At 38.8% G+C, this 26,267-nt stretch overlaps 1 protein-coding gene across 1 annotated transcript in view; it reads left to right on the plus strand.

Moving 5' to 3' along the window:
* LOC145452371 (receptor-type tyrosine-protein phosphatase C-like) overlaps positions 1-26,267 on the plus strand; it is a 76,236-nt gene that overhangs the window by 10,294 nt on the left and 39,675 nt on the right. Inside the window, exons 4-12 of the mRNA XM_080330572.1 lie at positions 1,751-1,869; positions 5,288-5,441; positions 5,530-5,640; positions 10,226-10,338; positions 12,767-12,926; positions 16,438-16,527; positions 18,176-18,282; positions 18,341-18,634; positions 19,197-19,299. Coding sequence (XP_080186698.1) covers positions 1,751-1,869; positions 5,288-5,441; positions 5,530-5,640; positions 10,226-10,338; positions 12,767-12,926; positions 16,438-16,527; positions 18,176-18,282; positions 18,341-18,634; positions 19,197-19,299 — 1,251 coding nt within the window. The remainder of the gene's footprint in view (positions 1-1,750; positions 1,870-5,287; positions 5,442-5,529; positions 5,641-10,225; positions 10,339-12,766; positions 12,927-16,437; positions 16,528-18,175; positions 18,283-18,340; positions 18,635-19,196; positions 19,300-26,267) is intronic.

Consider the following 26,267-nt stretch of genomic DNA (forward strand, 5'->3'; position numbering starts at 1 on the left):
GTAAAACAATGATATAGTATAGAGATTTTCCTGGGAGCGAATATCGCTTTGAACAATTTCTAAACTCTGTCTCTACTTTCGGGTATGTATGCCCGATCCAATGCTAAACATCCAATAGAGGCTCCTAAGGCATAGGTCATATGATACACTATGGGGTACTGTTCCATGTCAAACTCATATGGTAGACTCCAATAGAGGGATCTAGGGTGTATACGTCCTATGGTATACTAAATTGTATATGTACTGTCGTAAGTCGACTCCTGTTAGACTCATAAGGAAGACCTATGCTTTGCTGTAGGTTATATGCACGGTCATATGTCAAACTCCTGTGTTAAACTACTTTAGAAGGACATAGGGTGATTCTGTGCTATACTATTGTGTATATAAGCGGTCCAATGTCTAACTCCTATGTTAAACTCTAATGATGGGACCTATGGTAGACCAAGGGTAGGGTACGCTACAGGATAATTCCATGTCATATCAACCACATATATTCCGTATAAAGTCAAGTGTTTGACTTCATCAGTAATATCCTTAAATGAATTCAGTAACCGTTTTGTGCAAAAATTCAGTTTATGACAATCACTCGTTTTCTTTAAAGAACACCCAATACTGCAGTTATGTAGCGCGGTCATTTTCACGAATTTATTGACATAAATTCTATGAAACTGCAGAGAAAAGTAAAGCTTCAATCCGCAAATTGATCTCTAGAATTTGCCTTTACTCAATAATTAGAATCTCAAACATAATTTTTTGAATTATCACCAAATTTTGATTCTGATGAAATATGTACGCATTGTACTGTTTTCACGATATTCGAAGTAAATATTACATAAATATCATAACATAAAAATTATATAGTACGAGAGCTTTCATATGACACCCGTCAAAAATTTTGAAGTAGACATAAATGAGAGGGAAACACTGTTGTTATGCTTGAATGATTTGACGAAAGTTAATGACTTGAGCAACAAACTGGAGCCGTTCACCAAAACTCAAAAAATTTCACTTGAATGATGAAACATATAGATTTATAAAACAAATCATAATGAAAAACTTTGCACGGCTGAAATTAGTCATTTAAACAGCATTTCCACTCTGGTTAAAGAGCCCTATAATTTCACGGCTGAGTAGGCAGGAAAAGCTTGTTTTTATTATACGATAACTTTGATAATACTTTGGTAATTCATTGGAAATGAATCGATTTCGGCCCAGGTCGACTTCACAATGTTCTGAGACACTATTCACACATGCCACATCTGGAACTTGATGGAGACCAAATCTGTTTTTTCGGTTTACTAGACGGGTAATTATCCTATAATATTGATTCAAAGAGGTCTCCGGAACGCGTACTCGAAGTTATCGTGTTTAACTAAGATGTTCCATGTTGTTTTGACATGGGCAAACATAGAATGACAATTCTTCCCCAAGGAGACAAAATATTTCCTTTGTTACATAGTGTTAGGATGTTGCCATCATGATTTTATGCGATTCACAGCTGATTCCATTGCTACCAAATTGTGGCACGACTAGTTTTGGTTCTCAGCATTTATAAGACACTCTCTTCTCTCAACTGATGACAATTGAAAGCTATTTCAGATGAGCCTCTGCCGCACTTTACTACATATCCTAAAGCCTGCCACGGACAGATTCCAGCCTGCAGCATATTAGCGATGCAAATTTAGAACATACCGATAACCGCGACCAAGAATTTCCATTTGTTGACCGATTATACTTAACTTCCTCGCAGGAAACGACCGGGACAACCTGACAATTGGGGTAATGCTGAAAACTGTGCATGCATAGATCAACAGGGAACGTGGAGAGACGTCCCATGCTCAACTCAACGCAAATACATTTGCCAAAAAGGTGAGGATTGCAATGTCGTTTCCAAACATCATCCCTGGAAGGTTTTTAAATAAGTGGCCGGAATAATGAGTTCAGTCATGGCAAATTATGACGAGGTAATAGTAAAGTGGGCTGCAAAACAGTGCAGAGTCGCTTTACAGGACGGTGACCGTGGTTAACAGCATCGTCAACGACATTTAACTCTGTTCCGCAGCAAAACTGTCATTTGCATCCTACGATGCGGTCGAATTCTTTGCGGAAAAATTGTACCTCCTGAGATATAGCAACACGAACCCATTTCTCCGCACAGTCCGTGTATTCGTTTTCAACTTTTAGAGCGAATTTACTACTGCTTGTCAAAACTACTTTCTTACTTGAGTAGATCCAAAACGAGTCAATTCTACCTCTACTTGAAGTAGTTTCAGTTTGATTTTAAAAGCACTACTTACTCGTACTTGAGTATATATATATATGTGGCTACTGCTATTTCTACGTCAGTAGCTTTCTTGACTACTTTGAACACCTCTGGTTACAAATACTTTGGACATTAATTGAGCGTCGATAATATGGATCATAATTAGCTCAATCTATGACCGGAGATCACAAATCCGTCCACAACGATTATGACAGGATTCGATGAGAACTATTATGCGAGTGTTGGATGAAGATGAGCTGTGAAGATCACCCTGGGTGGCATCATATTAATAGACTATCCTTGGCCGTTTCGAAAACTTCCTATCTGTAAATTACATCGCCTCGTACATTGTGTGTCTTGAGAGGGTGGGAAAAATAGAATCGATGTATCATCACATGGGAATTCAAGAGGGAATCATCGATGTTGATACGACTTCAGATGCGAGATTGAAAGCTGACGGACACTTACATAGAATTGGTTGTCATGACGAAGGAGGTAGAGGTTCGCAACCTTTTTGATACCACGACACACTTTGGCAACCAGCTGAGAGTTGGAGTTGTTATCCAAAGTTGAAATCTAATGAATAAAGTTATCAATGAATGTCGATTGCTAGGAATTTCATCTCTCCGTTAAAATATTACAAAAAGCGGCAACGGCATTCACCAAATATAGCAAACCCATGGAAGATTTGTAAGTTGTATAGAGATTATTTTTGTTCACGTAATAATAGACTTGCTCAACTGAATAAATGTGGATTCCAATACTTTCGAATGACACAAAGATCGATCTCGCATGATGCCAGCAAACAGGTCATCGTTATAGTGCTGTGTACACTGCACAGGAATGGTACTCAGTCAAATGCTTTCTGGTGGATGAAGATTATACATGAAAATCTTCGTAAGAGTCTGTTTCCGCAACATGCTCACTCGGGCGTGCGAGTTGCGAGCGGACATCTGTACAAATGCACATGTTTTAATGAAGAATAATTTCGGAGTGTGTTGCTTTGTATGCCTACAAATCTTTGGGATGTGCGTCCTACACTTACTGTCCCAGTAACATTAGTTGTGTACCGCGAACCAGTCATGTAAATGTTTCATTGATATATACCAGGGGTTCCCAAACTAGGGTCGATTTCCTATTCTCTGGGGGTCGCAGAGATGAAAATTAAATGCCAAAGAATATTACGCGAATGCCAATTAACCGGATGCTCTCGGCGGCTCATTTCTGAGAATATCAGTTCATTTTTCTTAATAGAAACCAAAACGTCTTTCGAGGAATGCGAACGCGGCCTTAAGGTATCAAATCAGTGGAAGCGACATTTCAAGGGGCCATATAAATCAATAGGACAGAAATTTATCGTTCCATGAAAACTACAAAACGAGCTAGCAATGCTATGTGCTAATAGACATAGGCATATACGCTCGTCGTGGCGGAATAACTTTTAAATTGTCATATCTTTATTTCGCTAGATTCAAAATTTCACATAGAACTTATACGTGACTTAGTCGATTGGATATAGGTAGATAACATCCGTGAAGTATTATATGCGTTGTTATAGTCTTGACATACAGAGGTTGGCAAGTTCATAATTGCTATTACCGCGCACATAGTCGCCAGCTTCCCACATAGGCAGCGGGTAGGTTTAGGCAAACGGATTCACCCGACCATGTTATAGTATATTCATCACGCCAAATTGAGAGGTTGGTTGCGGAACATTTTCAAGTCCAAATTTTGGGTCTCGATAATAAAAAGGATCGGAACGTGAACATTTTCTGCTATGGTTTCGCAACTAGAAAAAGGTTGGGAACTAGTTGTCTATTCAAAACACCACGAATAAAAGCAGTGAAAGTGTGTGCTGGCATTGAGTAGGTCATGTCTTCCTAAACATTTTTCTCGCAATCCCTTTTAATGACTTCCCTATCACGCGCGGTTAATGAAGTTTAGGAAGCTCTGAAATATAGGTTAAGATCCAAATACAGAAATTCAATGGTTCGTGGAGTTGTAAAGGAATTATAGTTCAGAAATATATTCAAATATATTACCCGAAGCTTTTCGCTCTGGAACTCAACATGAGTTACCATCAGATATAAAAAGAACATCCCAAAACGTTGTTTGACAACAATATTCGACGTCACACAGAGTAAAATTTCAAAGTCAAAATAGGAGACATATTTAATGCAAACTCGAGCAGTTGTGCGACTTTCACATGATGCTCAAGATCCTTTTGTTGGTATAGACTGGGTGGACAAACTATAATATTTGTTGAGTAACAAAAAAAAGACAAATGAAGTAAATTTACCCATTGTAAAGATAAAAAATATAACGTGCTTTAGGTGGCTGAAGCATATGTTGCAGCAAGGGGGTGGCCAAAAAATAATTTCAGGAGAGGGAAGGAGAGGGCAAAAATTGGAGGGGTATAATCTCCTCCCGTATAGATATGGAAGGATATAGTAAAGAATGGTGGTTTTGAGCCCTTATGTGGTGATACCGCAACTCCCAGGGGGATCTTTATACACATATATCGCCCACATCCATAATGTTATGTTATAATGTAATTGTTACGGGAAATCAGAGTGCTCGTACTTCCGCGCAACGCGCGAGAATTTGTCAGAGATGGATGAATTTGATCAATAAAATAGCTTGAAGTGATCTTGGGCCTCCATAGGGTGAGCAACTTAACTTCTGGGGTTGTTTCGCTCCACATACCACATTTGGCCCCCTCTTGGCTATGTCAATGCGTTGGTATATCAAGCAATTGCGTTCCGATGGAAGATTGGTCAGGTACTGACGAACGGGGATGGATACGATTCATGGACAAGAGCACGCTAAACCGGAACACAACATTGTTACGATATTATAAAAAAGATATAACGCTGTCGGGAGGACTTGGCGAAGTCTGCAAATCAAATATTCACTTTGGTGTTAAACCGAAGGACAATGCAGGAATTAACACTCACGATAATAACCCACCATGTGCTATTCTAAATATTTACAATTGCTGTAATCGTAAATCGTTTGTTTTAGGCCAATTATTATACTCCAACTGGTATGAGCACATATTTCACGTGGAGGAGCTAAGTTGGGATCAAGCTAGTGCTAAATGTGAAGAGACAAACCACGCACTTGTTAAAATTGATTCGGAGGATATCGCCAACGTCATCACCGATTTCATGGACGGGTGTGATTGAATTTTTTTTTGACTGACCCATAGTGCATATCATATCTGATAAGATCAGACTTATCTATCTTACATTTCGTTAACTCAGGATTCGCCATTACCGCTGGATTGGAGCTTCCGATCAAGAACAAGAAGGGTCGTGGAAATGGAAAGACGGGACTTCGATTCAGACAACCGAATTATCGTCGTATAAAAACTGGTGAGCTCTCAACACATCAGACTCTTTCATTAAACACGCAATCTCCAGGAACTTGGATAAGCGTACGAACATTTTCAAGGATCTCAGATGAGAGTAACGTTGCTGAGGATGTTTTTTTTCGGTATCGGGGAATAATGCATCGTTTGCATTCGACGTATTTTCTAGCGTCGGGATAAACTTTAATTAAACTTATAACATAAAACAAAGTATGAATTAAATACAAGACGCGCAGTCTGGTCCACATGGCAAAGTAAAGGCCAAAAGTGGTATAAACTGAGGAGCCATTTGGAATGCTTAAGGAACAAAAAATTTGCCAAGATTAACCGGAATACTGTGAAACTCAAACTGGATACATGTAGGGTTACATTTAAAACAAAATCCGATTTAAAACAAACATGGCCCATTTTTAAAACAAGGTAATTGTTTGATGGTGACGTCATAATGGATTGAAATTGACAACCGAGAATACAAGGTAAATGCGGTTTCTTTGACGAAAAAGGCTATACCGACCCCAGTCATAAACGGACCAAAAATATCTTTAACCAGAACTAGATCGTGAGGAAGCATTTTAGGGTCGGCGGTGATCATCATCAGAACATCCATTCCATACCAATGATCTATATCTACATGCTATAACTGTTAAACCGACGACGATTTCGAAGGTCCCAGCCATTCCATACTGCATATACTTCGACTATATGACTGAAAATCGTCCGTAGGCTGATACTACATGTTTTTGTTAGGTATTTACAAAATTATGACATTTATTTATGCAAATTAAAAAATGTTTTTTAGAATTCATAGAATGTTTTTCAAAAATTGTTTAAAACAGGGGTAGCCAACTCCAAACGGGCCGCGACGACAGTATAGCAATCAAATATTGCCGGTTTAAGTATATCTTCATTTTGGGTCGCCGGCTTGCAGCAACATGCCCCCTCTGAGTATGTTATTGTCGATTCGTCTGAAGCAGTGATTTGACGCCGGTATCGGTGTGTGTTGAATGTGGTGATGTTTTATACCGAAATGGGTCACAAGATTTGAAATGGTATATCATAGTGCCCTACAGGACATTATGGGTATATCTTGATGATGACATCGAAAACTGTGCCAAGTTTCAGGTTTGTCACTCAATGATTAGTGTAGTATACAGTGGTTCTCAGCCTTTTTTGTCTTCTCGGACCCTTGCGGACCCCCACAAAGTTTTTGTTCAAGTTTAGCTCAATTATCGTGCAATCGTCATCTGTATTGTGCAATTTAAACTGTAGGCTTAGTGATAAACAGTAACAAAATGACTTTTCTTGAAAATAAGATCACACTATCCATGTATAGAAATTGTGTTGACTTCTATTACTTCAAAGCGAAATGATGTGTGGAACAGTATCCCGCCGGCCACCCAACAGTCGACGAGCATGTCCACATTCAAGTCGAAATACAAGCAATTACTACTAGATAAATACAGTGCATCCTCAGGGTTACCGGACCACGACTGACCTATCAATCTCGCTTCCCATGACATGCCGCCCTATTTCTTGTCGCTTTCTTTTTCTATACTATCTTTTTACTTTTATTCAGTGTGCATGCCGCCTCTTTACATCGCCTAGGCCAAGGTGGGTGTCTGATTCCATAGACTACTCCAAGTCGCTTCGGCATCTTACTGTCTTTTCATTGTATCGCATTTTTGTGGTATATTGAATTGATAAAAATTGCTAATAAACCAATGATGATGATGATGAAATACATGGTCGTGTCTTGAAAATCCGCGTCTTCGATTGGATATTAACAAGTGCCAAAAATCCATTTCCACAACTATAGGTGGTGTCGAATGTAATAATGACGCGTAACGCTTACGACGACACATTTGGGTATGATCGCAACAATTATGGCATCAAAATTAACAAACAATTTTATTATTGAACATGAACTGGACATATAACGTCAAGCCTGGTCATTTCTATCTAGCACAGTGGTTCTCAAACTTCGACACGCCCTCTTTATGATAGTGAAAATGTTTGCGGTACTTTCATCGTCTTATCATAAAATGCAACCAGAATGCTGGCTATCGCAACGGATAGTTTGACGGCATGGATTGATATGACTATTGAGAACCACTTATCTAGAAGCTTCTCTTGAAGTTATTATGGAAAAATGGTTATATATATCACAGGAGAAAACTTAATCAATCGATACTTATATGTGACTGGGTATTCACACCTAATAGCTCGAAGGAAAGTTCAAATTTCGTAATGTTATTTTATTTATGATAATCCTGATACGCACATGTGTCGTCTTTTTCTTCGTCTTTTGCTTTATCGTTGTTTTTGATTAAAGAATCCTTCTAGGTTATATGTACAATTACCCAAATTATACCCTAATCCAACCAAATAGTCCAATGTCATTCAATAATTGGGTAGTAATTTCGTCAGCGATGTCAAGTATGTCTCTGTCTCAAGCGTTGAGTTACAACCTTCAAACTTAGACCAGTCTTGGATGACATCATCAGTACACACCACACGAAATTGTGTCTCCTAACTGGGTAGTGAAAACGTCAAAATCAACACCGACCAATGCCGGCGTTTGTGTGAATTTTGCGCTAAGCTATATTCCAGTGGTGCCATGCAGCATACATACACGGTCGACTTCGATAACGGAATTAATTCCCTGATCACTGGATGACAACCTGGAAAATTTGCACAGTATTTGATGGCATCGCCAAGACATAGGCGCCTACCATACCAAATCCTGTCTCCTCACTCGGTTGTCAAAATCAGCACAGAGCAATACCGACTTTACGGAAATTGAATGACAGCCGTAATGAATGACAGCCGTGAAATTTGGCACTTCGTTAGCTACTATATAGTCAAGATATACCATGAAAAATCTTGTATTCTCAGTTTGTATAGAATACCGTCAATATCAACACATATGCAAAGCGACTTTTCCGTACAATCTGCTATGCGGAAGGCTAGTTTCAGTTTAGCGCACACCTACGCGTAGACTAGCGTTGTCAAACGTCCGCAATTTCCCGGACATGTCCGGAATTTCACTGTTCAAACTGCGTCCGGGCGGAGATTTTAAAATGTGCATAAATTCCCGGGATTTTGAAGGCTTGAAATAGGATCGAAATATTTTCGTAAATCAACATAATGATATTATTTTGGGGCAGATTTATTGCACTTGAAATTTTTCTTCGCGCTGCGCGCGATTTAGTGTTACTTACATTGATTTAAATATGGGGACCACCACTTTCGCAAAAAATGCAATCAAGACTAAATAAGAATAACCACAATTTACTTATATAATTCTAATTTTACTTGCAATTATAGGAGAACACTATCGATCGAGTCGGTTAAGGCCATTTAGATTCTTTAGTCAAAGATAATGGTTATGAACCAGGAGGTCGCTTGCTTTCATTCCGAGGTTCGCAAAGATGATTAATGTAATCCGCGTCCGAAATTAGGCCATGAGCCGTGGGAAAAGTTGTTCAAATTGGAAATTCAGTCGCGAACATAAAAGATTGAAAACCATTGGATGTGGAACTTGCTGGTGCGGACCTGCATTTAGGCTCATAAATAGTCTTATCCGCGTAACATGAACATGAATTTACGATGTACAATTACGTTGGCTGCAATTTCGCAGTCATCACCCCCCATCAGCTCAACCGGTAACTATGATCATGTGGGTGGAGAGAGGGTCAAAATTTTAGAGTAATAAATGGAAGAACCAATATTATTGATTTATTACATTCACAAAATTTAGGGGCCAGATGCATATAAAAACCAGAGATATATAGAAAGCCCTTCAAAAGTTCATCATCATCGCTACGGCATATTCGATAGAGCGATGCTCTTCCTGTATTCAGCACTGATCATATGATGGTAGTTGTTCTTCGAGGAGGCTCTTATGTTGTAATTGTGCGCTGTTGATTCCAAGGTGGAATAGTCGTCGCATTGAACACTAAGGTTGTTCAAAATAAATTTTTATCCAGATTGCGCAGCATTTCAATGATTAAATTGTCAGATTACCCTGAACAACGCTGCACACCAAATTTAGTTCAATTCTAGCAAGGATAAGCCGCCGCAGAGCCCACTAAGATTTTTAATTTATTAGGGAAAATAAACAAATGTCAAATTTTTCTATCAACCCCATCAAATTTTTGAGTTCTCTTCGAAATCGATGTAAAAAAAATTGACTCAATTATAACCCCTAGAAGTGGACTTATTTGAGTTTTTCGTTGATAATTCTCGGATTATCCACAAATCAAGGAATTATCCGAGACAACTCAACAGTTTCTCAGTTCATTAACGCAAATCACGACAAAAAATCGAAGTTTTTCGAAGCGTGTGCATCCTCACATAATCTACTGTAGCCGATATTTTTGCATAATACTTCTTTTTGATCGCGTGTTTGTACGTCGATTAACGAATTATGCGGATTATTACAGGGTAAATTTAGGTAAGACGATAAATCAGAAAAAGTGACATTTCTTGGGACTTCAGAAAACGTTTTGTTTTTAGTGATTAGTTTAGAATAGCAAAACAAAGTAATGCTGGTAACGACAGATAAAGATAGCGCGGAATTTTCTCAGGGCGTCATCTGAGCCGAATGGAGGAACTAACGCAAACTGTGGAATGGTATATCCGAGCGGAAAATGGAATGACGTACAATGCTCGAGGAATCTAAAATTTATATGCCAGAAAAGTAAGGTGATCGTTCCCAACGTTTTCCTTTTTTACTATTACGTATGAGCAAAGTTTAACTAATTACTAGGGATGGTGTGAACCTCTAAAGGGTTCAGGTTCGTGTGAACGCGAACCTTTTTGAAAGGTTCTGTGTGAACGCGAACGTGAACCTCATGACGTCACGTGACGTCATATTGCTATTTCCAACCCTATCTTTCAATGAAGTGATAGCCTATATTAATGTGCAGTGTACACGATATCTAGCGACGACTCGGGCCACATAATGCCACAATGCTAAAGAGCATATTGGCGTTTTAAACGTCGCTAAATGTATCAACTGAGGCAATGAAAAGATATAATAATTCCATAAAATCCGTCGCTTTGCTAACAATTTAGACGAGGACTTGCCAAGGAATATAAGCTTACGCCTTAACGGCCTCGGCCAGACCGGAAAATGTATTCGGCGTCCTAGTATTGCTACATTGATATTGAACACAGGGTAAAACAGGTTTCTTTGCTTGATACCGATATTAGGCTACCCCACAAGTTATACAGCTGTAGCGAACACCTCAATCGCACGGATTTGGTTTTAATGATACATTGAACATGTGAAGTCAATATTGACCCCGTAGGCCTGCTAGATTTGTTACATCAAAAAACGATATGAATCTCATTGATTGGTTGAATAAGCATCATTCGCTGAATACATGTAGTGTATGTTGCTCGTGATGTTTTGTGATTGCGCGCAACCTCACAGCAGAGAGTCACTAAATGTTCACAAACGGAAAGATGGATATTTCGAGCAAACTTTTGTAACAACGCAAGTAAAGTCTTCGAGAACGTCAAGGTGCATGCTCGTTTTGTGTTGATTTCTTATGCTGCCAGCGCCATGCATAGAGTGGCCTGCAGTTGAAATGCAATAAATTCGAACCAAATATGTCATAATGAAGTGAAAATTGTAATATCAAAAAGGTTCACAGTGCAGAACCTACCAAGGTTTTGTTGTGAACGCGAACCTCTAAATTTCCAAGGTTCACACACAGAACGCGAACGTGAACCTCAGGTTCACACCATCCCTACTAATTACCTAATTTCTGAGTTAATGTCATTGCTCTCATGACGTACAATAAGTAGCGACGTCCCGTTTGCCTCATCTGATTATTCCAGTAGCTTTACTGTGCTTCAAATCCTACTTATAATTTTGTTATTTGACTGCCGCCAGCAACATCATGTAATCCCGAACCCAATCCTTGGTATTTGGTAGGGTAGCGTCAAATCTGTAAGACGGCAAACTTCGAATGAATTACTGAACGTGGGCATTGATCTGGTGCGCAAATCCTACACTTTGGGTGATATGGAAATCAGATTTTGATAGTGCCTAAAATAGGCTGAACACACAATATACCATTGGTTCTCATTGCAATGAGCCGCTGTTCAAGATTTAGCAACGATGAGAATGCCTCTGGTAATCACGCTATATATCTATATAACAATCAATAGCGAAAGCATATGCCGACGGCACATTAATCGTGGAAAACAGTGAATTTCTTCAAGTCACACGTCATTTCGAGTCACTGTTAGTGATATAAATCCCATTTCTAAACTACGGTTTATTTAAATTGATAAGAATGCTGTCCATGTGGAAAGATGTCGAATTGACCCTGGTGCGGTCCATCAATCCAACCATACCACCTGTCCTCTGATATTAATGAGTTTGAATGCCTGACATAATACTGTGGTCACAGTGATATTGATATTGTCCGCTTCCATACCGGTTCCTTCTCTTCGCTTTTATGCATTATTTCTCCGGAAATGTAAAGACACAAGGTAGGTTTAACCCAGAAACTCACTACTGCCGAAAAAAAGAAAAAACAGCACATTCTAGTATTCAGTTGACAGTGGCGCTAACCAACTGCGCCGAGATAATAATTACCACTTGCAACCTTTTCGCAGTTGAATGTGGGTTTTCTCAATGCGACTACATAATATCTACTAACCAGCTGTGATCAATCGAGTGTGATGCAATCAATTCTGTTACATGTATGTCACGGGAGAAAATGTATTTTGTAAACATTTTGAAGTCACCGTAATTGTGCTTACTAAGCCAACTTCTCATTGTTTTCCACAATCCCCAACAAAACATCTTTAAACAGCAAACTATTTGTATCAGTAAATTTATCATTAAATTCAGCAATTAAAATGAGTCTGCACAGTACGATATTTCATCTCAAAAGGCTATTCTGTTAATGTGAGGTCCGGAGTTTTACTAGTGATGAACCGAAACTGCTTCGTGAATTTCGTAGTTTAGAAAATAAAAAATAAATTAGGTTATCAACTATTTTGTAAATTAAATGGCTTCGCGGACCCCTTGAAAATGCTTCACGGCCCCTGGGTTGAGAACCACTGGCCTAAAACTTTAAGAGCGATATTTTATTTATACTGGATAGAATTGCCGGTGAATGTGAGTCGCGAAGGTCATATATATACGTTCCATCGCCAAGCAAGACTCGGCTTCGATGATGCTCGACGCGCATGTGCCAATGTCGGAGAAAGACTACTCGAGATATACGACGAAGAGACGAATGAGTTCATCCGCACAAACATAATGTGAGTTTCGTAAATTTCTCAATAATTCACTACAGATACTGTATATCGCTATCATTAATTGTAAGACTTTCCTATGGAAAGTGACACGGGTGTCGTTCCATTTTATTTACATAATCATATACATTACCTTGTGTTATGTATGTGTTATAATAATCAGCGCGGATTAGCTCGTGGGCCGCATTTCTTTCGAAGTTCACGGGCCGACTTATTTGCTGATCTTCCCATGTTAATAATGCTATTTACTGTGCATTTCGATTAAAGTTCAGTTTTTCCTTAATTTGCTGGTACGTAACAAGATCGTATAATCTCGAGGTGGTACGCGACAAGAAAAATGCTGAGAACCATTGTTTTACATTCCGAATTGAACGTGCTTATATCTAACCTGAGAATGCGATTAATGGGACGGTACCTGGTTATAACTTCTAAAATTTTATCTAGTATTATCGACGTTAGTCATTCGGTGCTAGACGCCAAGGTGAATCTTGGAACAACAGTCTGTCACGCCTCGTCACAATCTACTTATTCAAACTACATAGGCCTACTTAGTACCTACTCATCACACTTTTAGTCAGTCCCATTTACTCGTACAAGTACAGGGTCATACTTCTCCTTGAACATCAAATAAGACTACCTTAGTCACCTCTGCCTCCAAAAGAACTGAAAAAGAAACTCCTAACTCTTAAGTACCTCTTAAAGAATGTTTATACCAGGAGTCGCCAACTCAAAACAGGTCGCGGGCCACAAGAACGTAAAATCACGTAAAATAGGCCAAAAAGTTTTGCAAACACGTTTTTAAATCTTTACATCAGTACAACGCCGACAACGCTGTTCAGCGACTAATAAAGCAAACCGAGACACGGTACTAGCTAGGGATGGTGTGAACCTCTGAAAGGTTCTGTGTGAACGCGAACGTGAACCTCATGACGTCACGTGATGTCACATTGCTAATTCCTACGCTACATTTCAGCAGAGGTGGTCAGTAACGAAGTACTTTTACTTTTCGAAGTAATTCAAGTAGATTTTGCCTGCTCGCACTACTTATTAAGTAGTTATGAAATTAGACTACTTCAACTCGTACTTGACAGTTTTCAGTATTTTAGGAAAAGATAGGCGTAGAATACCTATTTACTTACTGACTTGTGAACCGCCACTCCTACTTCTACATGAGTGAAATTTCCGCGTTACTTCTACTTCTACTTAAGTAGCGACGGTGGCTACTTTGACCACCTGTGCATTTCAGTGAAGTGATAGTCTATATTAATGTACACGATACCTAGCGACGACGCGGGCCTCATAATGTAGGGTTACCATACGTCCTCTTTTAAGAGGATTTGTCCTCTTTTTTGACTTTTTTGAAAGTGTCCTCGGAGGACGCCCTTTTGTCCTCTTTTTTGAGATTTTGTCCTCTTTTTTTGAAAATTTAGAGCAAAATGCGAGTGATATGCCGTAAATTAGCACAGCAGTGACGCTCAAACGGTATTTTGAGCTCTGAGCGAAAAGATGACCTTTTTATTAGTCAACCACCCGGCAATGGGGAGGAAGAGACGGTATTTTGGGCTCTGAGCGGGAAAGTTGACTTTTTTTTTAGTCAACCGATCACAAAGTGGGAAAAGATCACCGAATTTTGAGAATTCTTCTCCGGTTTTGCAAGTCTCAAATTTCAGAAAAAGTGTCCTCGTTTTAGATTTCCAAAATATGTTAAGCCTATCATAATGCCACAATGCTAAAGTACAAATTGACGTTATAAACGTCGTCTAATGTATCAACTGGAGCTATCAAATGATATAATAATCCTATAACATCAATATCTTCCGTCGGTTTGCCAACAATTTCGATGGGGACTTGCAAGGAATATAAGCTTACGCCTTAACGGTCTAGGCCAGACCGGACAATGTATTCGGCGTCTGAGTATTGCTACGTTGATATTGAGCAGAGTGTAAAAGGGGTTTCTGTACTTGCTACCGATATTTCCCCTTCAACAAGTTATATAGCGGTAGCCAACACTCCAATCGCACGGATTTGGTTTTTATGATACAATAAACATATGAAATCAAGATTGACCGCGTACGCCTGCTAGATTTTTTACATCACACAAAGATATCAATTTCATTGATTGTTGGATTAAGCATCATTCGCTGACTATCCATACATGTAGTGTATTTCGCTCTTGATGTTGTTTGAGTGTGATTTCGGGTCAAGCTCACTACAGAGAGTCACTAAATATTCACAAACGGAAAGCTGGATATTTCGAGCAAACTTTTGTAACAAAGCAAGTAAAATTTTTGAGATTGTCAAGGTGCATTCTCGTTTAGTGTTGATTTTTTTTATGCTGTCAGCGCAATGCATAGAGAGGCCCGCAGTTGAAATGCAATAAATTTCAACCAAAGATGTTATATTGACGTGAAAAATTGTAATATATGAAAAGGTTCACAGTGCAGCGCAGAACCTACCAAGGTTCGTTTGTGAACGTGAACCTCTAAATTTCCGGGGTTCACACACAGCACTCGAACGTGAACCTCACGTTCACACCATCCCTATAGTACTAGCTAAAAGACTATCTCCCATAAAGCTTGATCGTGTGGCGAATTGAGCTGTTTTCTAAGCGTCTCGGTCTGAGCAGTGTCTGGGCCATTGCAGGTCAAGGCAATATGCCAATGCCTATCAATATCCGCCGATGCATCCTCGGAATGCTGTTTTCATCGCCGAAGCTGTTTTAGCTAGTGAGGAATAGTGATGTTGGGCGCAGGAGAATAACTTATTTTGAAGTCACAACTATATATGTTGAAACTGGAATCAATTTCAGTATTTCGAAATGCTTTACTTAGCGTTCTTCCAAAATCTGAAATCAGAGAATCGCGGGCCGCAAAATATGACCACCACGTTCGTTTGTTGCTGACCCCTGGTTTATACTGAAGAATAAGCAGTATGATTGACACTTTTACTGTTGTCGACGGTTATTGGCTTCGCTTCAAAAGTACATGCTAATTGCCTTAAGTTTCCAAAAGTCGCATATGGCTCTCACAGAAATGCAATTTAAGATATGTAGTTATCAAAAGGTTCTGGACCCCCGAAGTTAGACGAAAGTGTAGCATGCTCAGCTGTAATTTTTAATTGTGTCGGGCAACCAGCTTGATAAGTGTGGTGCTATAACATCACATGGATCGTCCCTTATAATGAGCTTCGATTTGTACCGCCATGACCCCACGGATGTCCAATTGAGACGGTGCGGTTCCTTGATATCGTTGTATGACTCTTTGGGAATTACAATGGCAAAAATAGGATTACTATGGCTCTTTTGACGAAAAAAGTTACACACCCTGTTTCAAACCCTAACTGGATTCAAATTCCCGGGTTTATTTTCATTTACAAAATAATATTCATATACTTCTGCAGACTTTCTGGTATCTGGAAACTCGTGCTCTGTGTAGAGGTCTTTCATGTGTCCGTGTAAACACATTTCAAAGAAAAAGACTGCCTGCTGTCTAATAATTTGTTTCTCTTAATATTCAAGCAATCCAACTGCGGAATTTCGCCTGGGAGGAAAAGTGCTAAGCAATGAGGTGGCATGGCTTAGTGAAACGAAGTCTTCTTATTTTAAATGGTGAGTAAAAGTGTCTCATGTCGTAGGAGGCATATCCGTACCGTGATACTCGCGGATCACTATAGTACAGGGGCGGCAACATACGGCCCGCGGGCCGGATCCTGCCCGCGACGGGATTTTCAGTGGCCCGCAGACAGTTTTCGGCCTTACATGAATGTAGCCTGAGGGTCTACATGTGTGTGCAAGCAAACATTTTCGACCATGAACATTAACAAGACAAAGTTGCGTTACAATCTAACTCAGTGATACTTAAACTGAGGGGCTTGAAAGCCTCTGAAGGGGAGCGCGAAGTCGTTGTCAACTGAAATTATTTTCGCGCTCGGCGTGAGCTCATACATTTTTCTCTGTGTATATTCCTCATTTCATATAGGACAATTCTCTCATCAACACCCATGACTTTTCATGTCATCAAACTATTTGTTGGAATTGCTAGCATTCTGGAGGCTCTTTTTGATATTGTGTGATATCACGACGGGGGGCGTGTCTAAAAAGGTCTGAGAACCACTGATCTAACTGATGTTCAGGTGCAGTCTTTACTAAGGGTTTCTACGTCCGACATACGGCTAGAGTTCAAAGAACTTGTTGGAATACTTCGATTATTACCACGGATGTCTCATTGACTTCAACAGCTTTTGAAGTATACATTACGTTAATAAATTCATTGAATACTAGTTTTGGTCTCAATGCGTTAAACGCAAAGTTTACAATGAATACGATTTATTCTTTGTATTGGCGGATAGATCCGTGATTAATGTATCGATTCAGGAATCCAGCCCGCCAAGTACTTTATTTCCCATATACCCGCCTCTGATCAGAGATGATCGGATTTGAAATTGCTATGTTCTAATCCACTCCAAATCCGAAACGTCAAATCCAAATTCTCATCCTAATCCATAACTTTTGTATTTTCAAATCCTAATCCTAATCCTAATCCGATTTGAACTTTGAATTCTAGTTAGAAACAAACTCCTACATGTTATGCCTATATAATTCTGTTTAAAGAAGAAAAAACGCTGAAGGAGTGCCAAAGTACCCGAAGTAATCACTTTGCAAACTACGTAAAATCGTGGCAGGAGTAACAACTTTGTCGCTATTTGCCACCGTAGACCAATCTGCCCGGAAATCGGTAAATAAGCCCAGAAAAAAAGTTTTTAGTAATTTTAGTAATCGAGCGTATGTTTTATCAGCTCCAGATCATCCGTCTTCGGATTGATCCGGTGGGGACCGATGATTCATTTGAGCAAAAAAATTTAAACTTTCATTAGTAATAAAAAGCGAAGATTCCTGGCTATTATGTTCTGGGAAGGAGACGCTTAGACCAAACTGTTTTGTGACCAAAAGCTCCGCTGTTGTCGGATTATTAGAGAGCATTTGTATTGTTTCGGTCCTGCGGTTCCACATTTCTCTCTTCTACAATTTTATGGTAACCAGGGTTATTATTACCCAGTGTACATACGTTTCTAATGCATTTCCAGTTTCTGTCTTACAAAACATATAACTCACTATCTGTATAGGCCATATATCCGTGAATTTCACGGCGAAATTAGATGCTTATCGTACTGACTCTCAAAAAGGTTACCAACCTTTGACGCCGACTTCGGCCTAATTAAACGTGGGCCTAAATGAGTTTATAAGTTTCTTTCTGCAGGATTGATGGATATCCAAGCGCACGAAATCCGGGATCTATCATTACTTCAGACGCTGGTTGGAGCGATACAACGGAGGACGCACACATGCCTTACATTTGCGAGAAGTGTAATCGATATGAACATTTTTTGGTGCGCACTCGTAAACGAAACGAATATCTTTGCAGTATATCTTAGCGAAATCAAACTGTCCCCGGAGAACCCAACTGTAGAAGCAGGAAAAATCGACGCAATAAATTGCTCCGGAAATGGAATACCGTATCCGACTGTGTATTGGACAGATTCTTCCACTAATGTAACGGATTCTTCGATGGGCAACGTATACCAAGAAACGGGACATGGATTTGCAATTTTACGCGTTCAGAATGCCGCATTCACGGACGAAAGTACTTATTCGTGCGTTGCCCTTAATAAGGCTGGAAACAGCGGGATAAGGCTGAAAAAAAATTCAACGCTAATGGGTAGGTTTTTATTACTTGATCATTATGGATGTTCAATTGTTTAATTTAGCAAAATTATGAAGAGGCTTCATGCCAGTCAAACCAACATGGTTCAAGCTCCCTCGGTCATTTATTTCCCCACATTTAACTTGTATTCTCCATTTTGCGAATCTCTATTTTCGATAAATGTCTTGACAAATGTGCTACTTAAATCGTTGGGTGAACCGGGATCGAATCGAGATTTTTCTGTTGTAAGATGACATCTAAAAACACAGCCTTTTTGGATGTTCATGGAAGTGAAAATTCCAGATTATACAGTTCCCGTCATCCTTTCACTTAGTCACCGAGATTTTATTTGAATCACTGTCGGACATCATGGATCTAATGTGCAAGAAGGCTGTCATAAATGTTACCCATACCTGCGCAGGCAGGATATAAGCTAGATCCAGAAAAATATGACCAGTCATCTATCCACAGTTGATCGCAATCATAAACACATAATCTCGTCCGGTATTCTATGGAGGTCAACCAAGGTGTTGACGTGGGTAACCATCACTCATTATTACTACTGATATATATTTAGTCCCAAGTTCACCTGTATATGCTGTCACCAATGAAGAGAAATGTCCATCGAATGTCACGGTTTTCTGGAAACCGAATTCGAGAGCTGTCAATTCAGTCCACAGGTTGGTAATCACTAACACTATCGTATGTAGGCTACTGGTAAATGTGCAACAGTACAAGTAGCCTAATGACCTCAACGTACTAGTAATTGAATAATTTGTGCTCTGTGAAAGAATCACCTTTGATCTATAGCTGTGAGCGAATGATTTGCAAGAGAGTTCAGGGCTGCTCTAATTAGTCAGCAGTTTCATTAGATTTCTCCATAAATCCTCGACATTGAATGATAAAGCGTGGAGGTGACTGAAGGCGAATAATATATGTGTACCAATGAACGGAGTGTCACCGAAGCTATTGGTTATTTGCCCTTGATCAAGTCTGGTTCTTCTTTTCGAGAATCGCAAATCACGTATTTTGCGAATTACTGTGATATTTCCGCATGGATTCAACATTGGAGATCTGATAACTTGTATAGAAACATGTAAAATCGAAACGGTATATGCTATATGTGAAACATGAAACGAAACTTTTATTAACTACAAAATGCAAAAAAATAATGAAAACTGTGTAACAACACCGCTTCCAGTTGTATTATGGAATACTATATTCACATTACATGGTGACAGAATGAGAGGAGGTTGTGTGTTATAGATGCCAGGGTAGGCTCAAATCGAGGGAACTTGGAAGGAAATTGTCTTTTTATAACTTGGAGACGTGTTACAAGGAAAGAAAATATTGGTAGCAGAGTTGCAGGGTAAATATGATGAATGGTTTCCAGTCTAACAATGTACTCTGTGGTAACTGGCGGCGATTCCCCAGCATAGTTTAGTAGTTATATAGATCGCTCGTGGTGTGCCATTGTGGCTTATGGGCGGGGTGGTGACTCGTATTGAAAACCGGGGGTGGTGACTCGTACTTTCAGACCCCCCTCTCGGCCGTGATTCGTAATGGGTTCTTATGGGTGCGGCCGTGATTCGTACTTTCGGGTATAGGCTGCGGCGGTGACTCGTATTGAAAACTCGTGTTGGTGACTCGTACTTTCAGGTATAAGCTGCGGCGGTGACTCGTATTGAAAACTCGTGGTCGTGACTCGCCTTTTTTACCATAGGCTGTGGTGGTGATTCGCCTGTCATGTATTCTTACGCGGTCTCTGGTGATTCGCCATGTGTTCTTATGGGTGCGGTCGTGATTCGCCCTCTCGGGTATAGGGATCTCTGGTGAAGTGGTGTTGAATATCAAGTATAGTAAACAGTGACGCCATTACTTAGTATGTATATCCCAAATTATTAGATATGACCGATTTGAAGTAATCCCAACGTTTACGGTGAGCGCGACTTCGATATATCGTTATTCTTATGGATGCGGCGATGATTCGTACTCTCAGGTATAGACTGCGTTGACATGTCGTAATTTCAGTAAAAAGGTGTGAAATATTTGTAAAATCCTACGAGCGCTCACAAGATAACACGCCAGACATAGCCATCTCTCATGGTTTGATGTTACAAAGGTAGGAATTACGCACAAGGTAATATTTCCGCAATAAGTTTGTCACAGAGCCGTCGCACAATATCCGCGTTCACAAACTAACACTCCAAAAAGGTGTGAAATATTGGTAAAATCCCGCGATCGCTCACAAGATAATACCTAAGACATAACCATCGCTCGCGACTCGCTGTTACATACATGCCGCTCGTTGACAATGTAATATTTTGGTAATTGGTTTGCCACAGAGCCGGCGTAGACGGTGATTCAAATATCAACAATAGCCGCGTTCACAAACCAACACTTCAAAAACGTGTGAAATAGGTTACAAATCCCACGATCGCTCACAAGATAACACCAAAGACATCACCATTTCTCGCGTCTTGTCATTACATACATCCCAATCGCTACAGTGTAATGTGTCGATGGTTGTTACTATCAAGTAATAAGTAATGAATAACAGTACCAGCGCAGACCGTGATTCGAAAACCAACAATTTGACACTTGCCCGCGATCGCTATATGTTTCATGCCTCTCGAATAGTGGCTGACTTTAGTTGCGTGATAAGATCCATGAAAATATTCAATCAATGTGTTAGTTTGTCAACTTGAAATGTAACTCACTACACAAATCAAGTTGAATCGTATTTGAATGTATTGACTCGACCCAACTCAAATCCTTTGACAAATCCTATTAACGCAATCTGTTGAATCGAACGTAACCTGAATATTACTGACACCAACATTCACCCACATCGGATCATTCACACATTCCACGCCGCTGTTTTAACAGTTATAGAATCAATACCAAATATCTCTAACCCGATAATATTCAATCATTTTGGTAATTTACCAACTTTAAATCCATTCGCGGATGTACTAAAGGTAAATCCAGATAGTCCAAAATGAAATATTTGGACTTTGACATAGTCTGAATTGAAATAGATTGACAAACATGACTAACAACTTTCAACCCAGTCATATTTAGAGATTATACACACATTGATTCGAAACAAGTAATGAAACATTACAACTCTATTCGCGATCCGGCTTTTCAATTGTCAAAGCGACATTTTAACATCTTACCATACTCAAAAGAATTATTCACAACATTAACAAGTGTTAAAAATCTAGTTTTCACTTACTTGATTATATCACTACAACTCACAAACTTGAATTAATTCATCCTGGTTGTATTCATATGACCGATAATTTTTTATTCAACTGTAAAGGTCGTTACTATTCTGTAAAACAATGTATTTACTAATCGGTCCATATACGACTTGACATAAACCGATTACATTTTGAATACACGATATTTGAATGTCTGAACAATAACTGAGAAATAATTATCACAAGTGAATCCATATACGACAGCGTAAAAGATATTGGAATGTCAGCAACTCTTCACGTTCGTAGTTACTACCACATTAACTAATTTACCCGACCAACTCGTCATGATCATTCCTGAAATCAACACAAACATGCCCCTGTCTTCAGTTACCACAAAACAGCATCAAGTTTTAAATCCACTTGTAGCTGACGGATTATTTGATTGCATCGATAGAGAATATTATTGAACTCGTCGGTATTGTTACTACAACAAATTTTCGCTTACACCGACTGCGAAAGTTAATATCGAATGGTAAGTCTTGACCGCATATTTGTTGAACACAGACATGACAAAGAACATTACCGAGATTTTATAAACTAGTCATATTACTTTTCACATCTATCAATATTAGAATACAAGTAATCAAACTTTTTGTTAAATGTAACATAGCACTTTTGGAATCGGATTCGTTATAGTCATACAAATTGTATTAAACCCAACACCAAAACAAAAGGACTTTTAAGTTCATTGAAATCAAATCATTCGTCTTCGACTTGCACTTTATTAGATTGCACGCAACAATTCGTTACGAATGAGCTGTAACCAAAGTTAAGAATTCTTTGTGTCCACAGATATAGAAGATGAATATAGCTAACACAATCACGAATCGACGTTTCAGAGTATTTCACGGATGTAATAAAATTGTTAGTGTCGCCTATCTAAAAGTATGCATGCGTTCGATTTCCATACCGACTGTTGCGATGTTTAGGATTCGCTTACAATGACCAAGAGTGAGGATTTAACATCAATGTCGTTACTGGTGGTATTCACATCAGAGAATCGAAACATCACACAGTGTGAAAATATATCTTTGATATCAAAGCACTATCCCAAGTACACGATTAATACTCAACTCCGTTCACACTTTCTATAGAACGTGCTAAATGTAAAATATCACGAGGTTGCACTCCAACACTTTGATCATTACAAAAGTAAATTGAATATGTTTGCTCGATGCATTCAATTCAACTAGAAATGTCTAGTGCACAACAATCGTAATATTAAGGAAGTACTTGCTACACTCTAATTCACTAAACGTGTTTTTGCATTGTTGTTCATTTGTAGCATTGATTGTTTTTGAACCCTCAAATAATAATTTCCGACATGAAACCAAGCCGCTGAAAGTCGTTACCAACACAAAGAAACACTTTGTACGATGTTTGCCAAATGTATCCTATATGGTTAGGTGTACTAGAATTATTTGTGTAACACATACACCGACAATGTAATCGAAAATTTTTCCGTTGTCATTCGCTAAAGTAAACGTCATCACAATACTCTGTCACTAAAGACGTTACTTGTATGTGATTGAATCACCGATAATTAACTCACTAAACCGAACTCCAAAGAAATTTTACTCGCTCGACGGCTATGAAACAGCGTCGCTTAATCGGTCTATATCGTTTTTCTAAAGGTAAATCATATCCATCCAATAGAAAACAATTTTCACTAGCTTGGTAATGAAACCGAAGTCTTCATTCAATATTTTGTTTGTGTCAAATACTTTGCAATAAACACACTGGAGTGGTCGAGCTTTACATCAGCAGACTGTAATCTGTAAATCAAGCTTACATCCTACTTGTAACTGTATCGTTTACCTAACCGAGTTGTATGCGCAGTTTGATGTTTTTTGTTATTTGGTAATTGCTGAATATACTACTTCGAAATACTCCCTTGAACGTAATTTCCATAATCGTAATAATCGAAGTACATTTGTGTCGAATTCGTAACAACCGACTATGACATGATAGATTTTTGACAAGTTATGCTTGGAAGATTGGTCGTATATCACGAAAAATATTTACCGCTCATATTGATACTGTTATCCCTTGTTCGGTATTTTCAAACGAGTAAAATTTATTACTTGAGTTACGCCGCTTAATGCAAATGTAAACACAACCGTCTTTCAACATCACAAAGACATCGATACAAAGTATACAATCAAACGCAACAAGTTTACTTTTGTAGGTTGTGTATGATTATCCTGCATAACTCATTTCGTACCAAAGCCATATGAAATATATTCATGTTACACGAAAATATTCCCATGCTACAAACCTATACACTGATTGGTGTTGCTTTCAAAATGTTTCGATACCTCAAGAACTTTATTGTCTCAATGGATGTTCATGTATCTTAATAATCAAATAGTTCAACACAGAACTAATACGAACAGAAACATCAGAGTTGTTTACACAAAAGTTTGTATGTGTACAGTATGTGAATACCGTGTGTAAGCCCAGCACAATTGCGGTATCCACCCGAGTTTAGTAAACACAATTTACGACACCGAGGTCGCGTCATCTTTCGTAAGACAACAAACCAAGGCTTCAGGATATGTCCGTGTCATAGCAATAAATCAGCTACTCCAACAACAGAGTGCGTATGTTTCTAGTTACGGTGCTTACATCTTACACACAAATCAATCTACTTTGCTAACGAAAAGTGGTGAGTCATCATATGGTTGTCCTCACTAGTAAAACATACTATCATACAAAATGATCGTTATAGTTTGCACACCAACGGTACATCGTACAAGTAACAAGTCTCGAGAATCCAGTTATTCAAAAAACGCGAAAGTATTTCTACACCAAGTCGTTATGTTGACGAAAGCGTATATTGTAATATCATGATCGATTTGCATTCATTGGTCACAAACTGTCACTACTCTAAATAATTCTTTTACACTCAAACACAAACGCATACTTGTCACCATTCGTTTTCATCAAGCACGAGTTCAAGAAACTTACTTACTACGACATGAATTTTTATTTTTATGGTATGTAAATAGGTAATAATTAATTCAAGTAACACTATATCAACATCATCGAAATGTGCTAATAGATTTACATGTGGTCTTGTGGTTTTCGTCGGGACATACAGCACGAGCTAACTGTAGACTCCTCTCTGTTGTACAGCTACTCGGTAATCGAAATGCATTAACATGTAAACAACGAACTTGTTTCATCACACCAAAAATATGTTCACTGTCGCGATACTCTGCACAAGACGTACATAGCCTTTTCACACTCGTAATAGTATACCAACATCAAGCAATAACGTTTAACAAGACCAACGACACTGAACCCACGACGTTTACCTATGTAAAATTACCACTTTCACTTGCCAGTCCATCGTTTACCTGACTAAACATATCATTTTCCTTTGGAGATCTGACGTTTACCCAGAGTAAGAAACCATTTTCACTTGTAAATATTTTTTTTTCCTCGGCTAACAAACCTTTTTTTACTTGGAAATATATTTTTCTCAGGGTAACAAACCTTTTTCACTTGGAAATATATTTTTTCTCTGGTTAACAAACCTTTTTCACTTGGAAATATATTTTTTCTCTGGTTAACAAACCTTTTTCCCAGAGCAACACACCATTTTGACTTGGTGGTCGTCGTTTACCCGAGTAAAAATATCATTTTCTTTTGGAGATCCGGCGTTTACCCAGTGTAACAATACATTTTCACTTGGAAAAATACTTTTACCTAGAGTAACTAATCATTTCTCCTGGGTAACAAACCCTTTTCGTCTGGAAAACTATCATTTGCCTGAGTACCAATACCGTTTTCACTTGGAAATAATTTTTTCCCTGGGTAACAATACCATTTTCGTTATGAAAACTGTCAACCACACCGGACAATTTGATATTTTTGTATATTGTTACAACGGGCAGTGACAAAATATACATCAACAACGACTCCGATACATTTGTCTAATCAAATATTCACTTGCTCTGATGCATCCCATCAAAATCATTGGTTACTCACATACAATATGCCGTTGTACACCGAAATGTATGTTTTGGAAAATTGGACAATAGGCTGCGATAGTTCTGCGATGTCCGGGTTCGTGCTTTGGATTTTCCAGAGTCAAAATGTCTGAATAAAACACCTCCTCGACGACGATGTGGATAACGGTGTTCGGAAAACGGTTGGATTTATGTCACCCATCGCGATAACAATTCCTGGTCGAGTTTTCCTCCGGCATGTTTGCTATATTGTGTCTTTATTGGTCAATGTATGTCTCGACATTCAGTTTGAAATCGGAAATGATAAAGTATGTAACCGGATCCGGATATCAACTCTGAATCGATAAACCAATGAACAATATTCAAAGTAAACATGTTACACCCTGTGTTTCCATGAAAAAA

This window comes from Botryllus schlosseri, chromosome 12 (genome assembly GCF_051294905.1).
Source record: "Botryllus schlosseri isolate E-star chromosome 12, Bs_hap1, whole genome shotgun sequence".
NCBI lineage: Eukaryota > Metazoa > Chordata > Ascidiacea > Stolidobranchia > Styelidae > Botryllus > Botryllus schlosseri.